Below are 10,890 nucleotides of genomic sequence, written 5' to 3' on the forward strand. Positions count from 1 at the left end.
TAAATTCAAATATTTAAGCAATCTCGAAGTATTAATTTAAGGGCACTTGAAACAAATAATCATAAATTATTGAAACTTTTATAATCGGGTTAAGAATTCCCTTTTCATTTTTTCCATTAATAATGTTCGATGTGGTAATTGGTTCTTCCCAGTTTTTTCCCTGCATATTTGTTTACTTTATTTACAATACATCTTAAATAATAAATAAGAGATTTAAAATATACTATTTTTTTTGTATACCTTTATAAATAATTAAAGAAACTAGTATTTTTTTACTGCTCTTATATAGATATATAAATATTTTTATTCTTATAAATATAATTAATTTTATTACTTAATGTAATAACACATAACAAATATTATAAAAATTAATAAAATATAACTAATTTATTTATATACTTTTTTTTATAATTTTACTTTTTTATTAATAGTTATTATAATTTTTAACTTTTTAAGTACATACTTTATTTTATCATGTGATTTTCATATTCATGAATGTCGGCACATTTCATGCTGCTTTTGTTATTATACTGCGCTTTGGAGCCAACATCATCATCAAGTAAAAAAATTATTTAAAAAATAAATTAAAATTAAACACATATTATCGTATCAAAATTCATCTTAATAATATTTTAAATTAATTGTATTATTTATTATTGAACCATCTATAAATATTTTCTTTAAATTAAAATAATTCAATTTGGTAATTTCTTATAATATTTTAATATACTAAATTCATGTTACTAATATACTATTAAATTGTCATTATTTTTAAACTATCAATTATGTCCTTGTTATGTTAAAAGCATGAATATATAGTTTTTTAAAACATTATATTTTATATTATTATTGATTTTAAGTTGTTAGTAACTAATAAATAGTTATTTATATTTTATATTATTATTGATTTTAAGTTGTTATTAACTAATAAATAGTTATTAGTAATTGATAAATACATTAAGGATATAGAGTTTTGTTGGATTTTATTTATTGTAACAAAGTAACAACTTATTTGAATTGTAGAAGTTAACAATGGTTATAGGTGCATAAAATTATTAAAATAATAAATAAATTAACTTTCTATATTTTAGAATGATATGTTTTAGAATCTTTGAAATAATCACTAAAACCATGAAATAAAATAGATAAATTTTCTACATAAAGTAAAATTGCTGTAACCATATTGCATCCTTAAATTCTTAATAATGGCCTTATAATAGACTATTACTATTATTAAATTTATGTAACAATATTTAATTCATATTCCATGTATGTATTTATATACTAGTTGACAAGTGACAGCTACTTGATGATTTATATAGTAGATGTCGTTTTGGGAATAGCAATCCTATTTTATAAAAAACCTTACAATTTTTTTTATAATAATTTATTAACTGAAAATTTAACATTTACCTTACTTACCTTAAAGAGAAAACATTACATTCTTAAAAAAAAAACAAAATACTAATGTCTCAAGCGAACCTAATTGCATTATTTTTTACCTTATCCTTTTCTTAGAAATTTTATTTATAAAATTTTAATTTTTAATAAATTTTATTTTTAAAAAGTGGAGTCATTCGGAGTCCATTGATATCATGATCATTTAAAATTTATAGATATTTTGTTGTATTTATCATGTTATCAAACATGTATAAATCTATCTATAATATATAATCTCACATACAAATTAACAATTTTGATATGATAAATGGGTTGGACATTTCACATTTCATAAAATAAAGATATTTTATAATATATAATTACATGAAACTTCATCTTATAAACCAATTTTATAATTTCAATTAAACTTAAATTTCAGATATTTACCCTAATTTTTATGTCAAACTAAAATTAAATTTAAATGAATTTTTTTTACAAAATAATAACTCTACAGAGACGTCAAATGTTGTGTCGTGTCATTGCTTGATTTGGGTCTATAAAAATGGTTAACTAAAAGCAGAAAAATCGTTAGAATCAGTGAACTGAAGAAGACCGTGCTGAGAGAGCGAGTTGATAATGGTGAAGAAGGAGGAGTTCCTGAGAGAAAATGAAATCAACGAAAACGCTTCTGTCTCGCGCAACGACTTTCCTCCTAACTTCGTCTTCGGAGTTGCCACTTCTGCATACCAGGTTCCTGCCACTGCGCATTCATTCCTCCATTTTCTTACGTCAATTTCAACAATAGCATTTCGTTGCCAAATGTGAATGTCTTCATTCTTCGTTTTACCTTTTTACTTCTATCAAATTTATCCTGTTCGTCTATGTTTTTAGCAAAAGAAGAAAGATGAAAGAGAAAACAATTGTGTTGTTGTTATTGAACTTTTTCCATCTAATGAATCTAAATCATGGTGTTCTAAGGAAGACTATACCAAGTATAAGGAAGAGTATACAAGACTGTTAGATCGTCGCTTAATATTAAATTTATTTAGACCGTCTACTCTTTATTATCTGATGATATTTTGTCTTCTCTGTTTTAGAGGTTTTTTTGTTATGTTGATGCGTATTTTGTGTATAGAACCTGATGTAGTTAAGTTGTTTCCTTTTATTCTTATTTTTGTGGTTTCTCTTGTGATTCTTCAGAACCCAACAACTCTTATTATTATTTAAATTGTTTGCTTCAATATCTCTGTTTTGGCTTTCTTTGGATAAGTGTTGGTGTTTGTTGCAGTTTATTTTGTTTGATTATACTTTTTTTTATTGTTTTTCTTTTCTATAGATCTAGCTCTAAGGTTTCAGTGCTTGGACACAATTTTTGGTGGAGAATACTTGGATTTGTGTACTGTCAGTGTTTAACTTTGATGTGTTTTAACAAAAAATTTACATAGCATCACTTAATTTGGATTTGCAACATTGACTGCGCCTCATCTAATTCTTTTTGTCATTTGAACTTAGAAATTCGGTTGCGGATACACTGCAGTGTTTAGTTTGTTCAATCTCTTTTACTCCTTTTTCTTAAACATAGGCTTCCTCTAATTTGCGATAGGCATATCCTAATTTGGCTTTGATCAAGTGGAATTTCATGATAGCTATAGAGCCAAACTAGGTAACCATATTTATTCAAATAGCTTGTAATGTGTAATTAATTATCATGAAAGACAAGGTAATTAAGATATAAAAATTCTATGATAGGGAGATCTTGGATCAATGTCTTTTGGCCAATTACTAGGAGAATGGAGTATATTAAGATAAGTAATTTCATATTTATAACTGATGGAAAAGTTGTTCAATTATACATTAAACTAGTTATTAATTTCTAGATAGAAGGTGGTTGCAAGGAGGGTGGTAGAGGTCCTAGCATATGGGATGCCTTTTCACACACTGACGGTATGAGAACTTTTTCCTTAATCTTAATAGATTGTAAAACTCTTCATTGTCATTTTAGTTAATGGCACTCCTTCATGCTTTCTTACTTGTTTGTCTTTATTGTTTTATTAGGAAAAATTCTTGACAAAAGCAATGGCGATGTTGCAGTTGATCATTATAATCGGTACATGGTCAGTAACATAATTTTTTTAATGTTTGACATTCATTTATTTCTGTTTATATATTACTGTTGTCGATTTATTTTTGGCTGAACTTCATTGCGCAAGCAATGTTTCTTCCTTGGAGACTGGCTTTTTCTCATATGAATGCATCTGTTTTTCTTTGTACCACTTCATTAATAATTTTGCACCTGTTTTCTCTTCGAAGCTAAATACTTTTAGATGGAAAATCGTTGACTCTATTTTTGCTTGAGTATGGAGGATATATGAAATTTTGATTTAGGATATCTTATAATTACTTCTATGAAGTATTATCTGCTGGCTCGCCTTATGCACAAATTTTCAAATCTTAACATTCTGAATGTAATAATCGTAACAGGAAGATATTGATCTAATAGCCAAGTTGGGATTTGAAGCTTATAGATTTTCAATTTCGTGGTCTCGTATTTTCCCTGGTATGTTTTACTACTTATGAATTTTAAACGTGCTTTCTATATGGTTAGTGGTTTCATAAATCATTTTCCATGTCCCTGACATCATGAATCCTGAAAGTTTATATGCTTAAATTTTACATAGTCAGTAGGTGATATATTCTTTTTTACTCCAAATATATGTTCATTGTTCACAAATGGTGACCAAAGGATTATTTACAGATTGAGAGGGAAAGGACTGGTTAGGAAAGATAATGTTATGTGTGCCCTTTCATAAGACCGAGTCACAGGTCAAGGAACTAAAGGCTCCTTGCGATCTATAGTGGAAGCAAAGAGCAAACTTTTCCTTGATTGAAACCCTCCTAAACTAACACAAACAACATTTTATGAGGAAAAGGAAATAATATTTTATGATTATTATTCCAGTGTGCCTTTTAAAAGCTACTATATCAATTAAAGATCCTAACTTAAAAAACTAACTTCACATGATGAGTATGTTCAGTCCATGTTTTGCTGTATTAGATGTCATCAAAAGCATAAATGAACTCATGAAAGTGCGGGTAGAAGACATCATTCATCTGACTTTGGGCATTGGTGACCCCATATGGCATGACAAGAAGTCCAGAGTCTCCATGGTTAGTTCAAAATGCACTTTTTCTCTATGTCTGGTGCTTCACTTAGTCACTCAAGACTATGAGTTTCTTCATCTCCAAGACCAAAGGATTTGTGGGAAAACTCATCTATTTATCCCACACTAGACTATAGTTTGCTTATGCTGTGACTGTGTTTAGTTAATTTATGCATGATCCATGAGAGAGACATTGTATACAGTGAATCAAATTCTTCAGTATCTGAAGGAAAGTTATATAATTATAGAAATAAGGAATGATCCTGTATAATCCAGAATATATAAATTATATATGTATTATTACGAACGTTTTTAATTTATTCCTGTATCATATCTTTGTTAATAGAGGATATCAAATCTCTTCTCTTTATTGTATTGATTCATTTTTCTCAGAGTAAATAAAACATTATTGTTGTCTTAGAAACACATGGTTTTAGCTCAATGTTACTCTTTCTTTCTTAGAGTTTAACAACAAGTATGGGATGAGGATTGTTATTTAGAAGAAAAGGTATTATCCATAGAAGTGTCTACAAATCTAGACTATGCAAGGTCATTTGTTGATAGAAGGTCCACCCAGGGTATTGCATGGTTTTGGGAGAAAATTGGGTGATACAGAGAAGTCAAAAAATTGAGAAGGAACTGATTTTACTAAATGGGTCAGAAGAATTTTATTTTCTAAAAATCCTCTTCTATTACAGGAACAACTATCCTTAAACAAGGAAACTGTGAAGTACAGTTAAAAGGAAAAAAAATATTAAAGAAAATGTCAACTAAGATTATCTTTTCAACCCATAAACTTCAAATATTTCTGTTATTTACAATACTCCTGCTCAAGTTGGGAAATGAATATCAATCATTTCATACTTGCCTATAAACTCTTGTAATCTATTAATAAGAAGTCCAATAGTGAAGACCTTAGCCACTTAGAATCTTGTAGAAACATGAGCAGCAACTATAAGGTCACACTGTCCTGCTTTTCTTTGATGAGATGCTTCTCATTCTAAAAATGATATTTGACTTGTCTTTTTAGTGCACATAGAAGCTAAGGATTCTTTGGATTTATCATTTTATTCTATTGTGATGATTATTTTGGTGTAGATGGCTTAGGAACCAAAATCAATGACGAAGGGATAACTTTTTACAACAACATTATAAATGCTCTTCTTGAAAGAGGTATAATCTGCGTGCAGCTACTTTACCTTATCTTTTTAACTTTTAAGAAAATTATATTAAGTTACTATTTTCCAACAGGTATACAACCTTATGCAACATTGTACCATTGGGATCTTCCTCTGCATCTTCATGAGTCAATGGGAGGATGGTTAAATAAACAAATCATGTAGGCTTCATGTAACTGATTTTTTATTTTACAGTTTGTTTCTTTTCAAATAATCATAAAATTGATTTGTTTTGTGGTTGAAATTAGTGAATTTTATGAGATAGTAACCTATTTACGCAATTTACGTAGATCTGGAATGATTATGGTGATTGTATATATTTTATGACTATAAAATGATGATAAGAATGAAAATGGATGCACTGGCGAGCATGCCAGATGAAACTTTTGTGATTTGTTCTCACTTAAGCTAAAAATGCAAAATCAAGTAGTCTCTATCTAGAAGTGGTGATGGAGTGGTGATGGAGAATGCAAAATCAATTGAATGTCAATAGGATGCAAAATCAATTGAATGTCAATAGGATGCAAAATCAATTGATAGAGACTAAGAGGATGCAAAATCAATTGAATGCCAGTAGGCTTAGCTGAAGTGGTGATGGAATCTAGTGGTGATGAAGGAAGATTGATAGATATAGGAAAATGACTGCATATGTCTTGATTAGGAGGAACATATGCAAAATATGAAACAAACTAAAAAAAAAGTGACATTAGCAAAAACAAAATATCAGTTAAGATTAGGAGAGAAGCCACGATATCTAATTTGAGAGCATGATATCCCATGAAAACATTTGGAAAACCAAGGAGAAAGATTGTCTCAACAATAAAGTTATGTACAAAACATGTAGAACTAAATACATGTGGGGTAAGGCTGTATAGAGGGGAATGAGGAAAAAACACAACGTGAGTTACCTAATCATTAGGGAAGGATGATGACATTTGATTAATGAAATAACATGTTGTTAGAACAACATCCTAAAAGGTGATGCAGAACATGACTGTGAAGAAGAAAGCAGTAGGAGTAATAGTACAAGAAAGACCCCAAATAATGTTGTGAACTTAGGAGAAAGGATATGAAACTTGTTTATTAATTTTATTAGAAAAAGACTAAAAAATGTTTTTACCTAATTGACACAACTACTCACAATTCAAATTAGATAGTTGTTTAAAACTTGACATTGTCTTCTGCAATTTGGTCAACAAAGATGTTCTAATTGTGCATGAATCACCATTAAATAAATAGCAGACGCACAAACATGTTTTGATAGTGAGAGATAGTAGAGACCATACAACTTACATATGATGCCAATTGTCCGCTGTAATATCTGATCCTGCAAGGTAATAGTGTTTTTAGTGAAAGTGAAGATAATGTCATGGGATTTGGTGAGGCAAGGTGATAAATAGTAAATTAAATGGGAAGTTAGGTACATAAAGAACACAATAGTAAGATATGAAAGGGAATGGGTAGTGCCAATGTCGTAAGCTTGTGTTTAGAGAACAAATTTTTAGTATTAAGGGAAGAGAAAAGAGAATGATTACCAGATATATAATTGATTGGACCAGAGTCAATGACCTAAGACCTAAGGTAGGAGATTGAATGTGATGATTGACTCTAAATTATTACATTACCAAGCCTTAACTTCAAGAACCCGGTTAGAGTAAACTAGTTTACACTCGGTGGGATATATTTATTCTAGTGGCCTTGAACACCTAATGCTGTTTTTGACCCATTATGCTCTCATAACGCCCAGCTTTTCTCATCTCTTTGCGTGGTCCTAGGTGCTCCCTTTTAAAAAAAATTCCTCGTACCTTTATTGAGAATAGTGTATAAAATCATCTTAAGGATTGATTTTCAATATTCTATTATTGAATGGTGTGGTTCTGATGTGGCTTTTGCCAGAGAGTACTTTGCTGTTTATGCAGACACTTGCTTTGCAAGTTTTGGTGATAGAGTGAAGAACTGGATGACTATTAACGAGCCACTTCAAACTGCGATCAATGGGTATGATACTGCAATTTTTGCTCCAGGAAATAGTGAAAATGCTCGTATAGAGCCATATTTGGCAGCACATCATCAGATTTTAGCCCATGCAACAGCTGTTTCCATATACCGAAACAAGTACAAGGTGCAGGGCTGTACTCATTTATTTCTACTCAAAATTGTATTTGACAAGTTGGATTACTTTTATTTTGATGCTTTCCCCACTCCTCCCGTCTATTTTGTTGATTTCCATTTATTTGCTTATCTTTCTAGTTTGCCAAATTGATTTTCGGGTATTTAAATTATCTGTATATGGCCTGATCTAATAAAGCATTAGTAGAAACCATAGAAAAAATGGACTGAAAAGGTGGATTTTGATGCTGATTCTGGAGTTGATTGATCTATATATCCAAATTATCCGTGAATTTTGTTCATCAATATTTTCTCATGCTCTGACCATATTAAAAAAATGTTTCGAAGGTAAAATTTTACTCTTTCTAATGTCCCGATGATCTAGGAGAAACAAGGGGGACAAGTGGGCTTCGTGGTAGACTGTGAATGGGCAGAGGCTAATTCTGATAAGATTGAAGATAAATCTGCTGCTGCAAGGCGCCTGGAATTTCAGATTGGCTGGTAGTTCCTTGTGCATTTGTTTCCATATTATTATATGGTTTAATTACGTTTTAGTTCCTTAAATTTAGGTTGAATCCGATTTTGATCCCTCAAATTAAAAAATTTCAGTTTAGTCCCTTATATTTGAAAATAAAAAGTGATTTTAGTTCCTGAATACTAAATTTGAAGTGTTAAATCATATCTAACCTTGGTATGAGATGCATGCTTTGCTAAAATATGATTTTAACCCAGGTTCTTGGATCCACTATACTTCGGAGACTATCCTGAGTCTATGCGTGAACGACTTGGAGACCAGCTTCCCAAGTTCTCTGAGGAGGATAAGAAAATTCTCTTGAATAAATTGGACTTTATTGGTCTAAATCATTATACGTCAAGGTTTATTTCTCACGTGACAGAATCCACTGAAGTAAACTACTACTACATGGTGCAGGGGACAACGAGGAGTGGTAATAATTGGAACATTTTCTCATTTTCTAAAATATCTTCCAAAATGAATTCTCCTTGACATGTGTGCTTCCTGTCATTAGTGGAATGGGAAGCTGGCGAGGCAATAGGTGAAAAGGTGCGTGTATTCTCCCTCATTCAATGTGCTTGTTGTAAGACTAAAATAGATAACATCCAATAACAAAATAATGTATATGAATTTAAAACACTGATAAATACTAACTTGTTGAACACACAATCAACATCGATGAAAATTTTTGAGTTTTTAAAACACTGAAGATACTAACTTTTTGAAGATGTAATCAACATCGATGAAAATTAGTTTTCAATTGGCAATGAATGTGTGACGGGGAGGGGGTCTGGCCTCGCTATTTATTAACCTGAGACACCCCTCGTTAGGGGCCTATTGGTTAGGCTCAGACTCTTTCTCCAACTAATAAGAACTAGATGTCTAAAACTTGTGAACAATTAATCACATTGTTGGTGGGCTTAATTATCATCAAATGGATAATACTATTAGCCTGTATTTAGCAAAACAAAATATTGCAATTAATTGTTGCCCACAAAAGTAGAGTTGACAACACGATTAGGTAAGCGTGTGCTTGATTTCATTCATGGTGGATAACAGTATGAAATTTGTATTTTATATGAGAATAGAAACTGGGTGGATATATACATACTCCCATTAACAATGGAACAGGTTTGAACAATACCACATATGCAAGTTTTTTTTGCCACTTCATAGGAAAATTCTAACTCTTGTATACACATGACATGAGTATATAAGCCCAAACATGCAAGCTTTTTACTGTGTGTGAATGTAACAGGCAGCATCAGAGTGGCTTTATGTTGTTCCCTGGGGTCTTCGGAAAGTTCTCAATTACGTATCACAAAAGTATGCTACTCCGATATTTGTCACAGAGAACGGTACGTAACTAAACTTATCCTTCCTATAAATTTGGCAAGAAAATAGGTATATAAACAAAAAACTAATGAAAAAATGCCAAGAAGGAATCAGATGTGAATTGAAAGGCATCAATGGCCTTGTTTGGCTAAATTCCTGTACTGAATCTTTGACTGCACAGCGGCAATTAAGAATTGTTTGAAGCACACAAATATACATGTGTGCGAGTACATTATGAAATGGCTCTCTTGTATCTGAGGCAGGATTTGTCTTTGGCAGGTATGGATGACGAAGAAAGTGATAACTTGCCGCTACATGAGATGCTAGATGACAAACTTAGAGTCCGCTATTTCAAGGGATATCTTGCATCAGTTGCTCAGGCTATAAAGTGAGTTTGCCACTTTCTACATACAGACCATACTTATATCCTAAAGTTTAGGATGTAGAGAGAATGAGATTTTGAGTTGAGTGTAAGTTTTGTGTGTGATTTGAATGGACAGGGATGGAGTAGATGTGAGGGGCTACTTTGCATGGTCTTTATTGGACAACTTTGAATGGGCTCAAGGTTATACAAAACGGTTTGGATTGGTGTATGTTGACTATAAAAATGGACTCAGCAGACACCCCAAGTCATCTGCATATTGGTTTTCACGTTTTCTCAAAGCTGCTGAAAACAAGAATGGTAAGGAAGACTAGTTCATCACTTTCTTCACTGCCTCTTACTCTACTACCTCTAAATAAGGAATTGAAGCTTTCTGTGTGCTCTGTAATGTCATTTCTCTGCATTTTCATTGTCTCTCACTATCCAACTTCATTCTCAACTGTGTCACAACATTCTTATTTTCATATTTAATTCTCTTGCTTTTAATGTGACTGTCGCAAATAGAGATCTTATCATAAAACTGAACTAAATTTTAAAAGTAAACTGAGAAAATTGAATTGTATAAGAATTAAACTGAAGTACTTTAAATTGTTTGAGTTATTACTCAGATATTTTATTTTAAAATGTAGTTTACAATCTCATATATTGTTACTCCTCTCACAAATTTATAATCAACCGTGGTAGACATATTAGGTTTTCCTCTCGCATATAACTCATAAGCAATACAATAATATGGATCAATTTTGAAGTGTGAAACCGCAATCAAAAGAATCCAACAGTCTTTAATTTTAATTGATTATCAATTTTTTAGATCGATTTTTTTTTATTTTT

The 10,890-nt window shown here is 31.0% G+C and overlaps 1 protein-coding gene across 1 annotated transcript; it reads left to right on the forward strand.

Annotated features, from left to right (window-relative positions):
- Positions 1-1,918: 1,918 nt before the first annotated feature.
- LOC137834868 (beta-glucosidase 42) lies at positions 1,919-10,545 on the forward strand. The gene is made up of 13 exons (XM_068643092.1): positions 1,919-2,130; positions 3,258-3,324; positions 3,436-3,494; positions 3,862-3,937; positions 5,640-5,714; positions 5,793-5,880; positions 7,616-7,841; positions 8,214-8,329; positions 8,561-8,775; positions 8,857-8,891; positions 9,601-9,700; positions 9,957-10,065; positions 10,178-10,545. Exons 1-13 carry the CDS (start codon positions 2,017-2,019, stop codon positions 10,371-10,373), a joined length of 1,476 nt encoding a protein of 491 aa, XP_068499193.1. The 5' UTR covers positions 1,919-2,016; the 3' UTR covers positions 10,374-10,545.
- Positions 10,546-10,890: the final 345 nt, after the last annotated feature.

This window comes from Phaseolus vulgaris, chromosome 5 (genome assembly GCF_000499845.2).
Source record: "Phaseolus vulgaris cultivar G19833 chromosome 5, P. vulgaris v2.0, whole genome shotgun sequence".
Lineage (NCBI taxonomy): Eukaryota > Viridiplantae > Streptophyta > Magnoliopsida > Fabales > Fabaceae > Phaseolus > Phaseolus vulgaris.

What these genes read in the sequence shown, in the direction of transcription:
- LOC137834868 (XM_068643092.1), top strand. Translation starts at nt 2,017, where the DNA reads ATGGTGAAGAAGGAGGAGTTCCTGAGAGAAAATGAAATCAACGAAAAC. An exon ending in AAATGCTCTTCTTGAAAGAG is followed by an intron (nt 5,715 to 5,792) that starts GTATAATCTGCG and finishes ATTTTCCAACAG; the next exon opens with GTATACAACCTTATGCAACA. An exon ending in TATACCGAAACAAGTACAAG is followed by an intron (nt 7,842 to 8,213) that starts GTGCAGGGCTGT and finishes CCGATGATCTAG; the next exon opens with GAGAAACAAGGGGGACAAGT.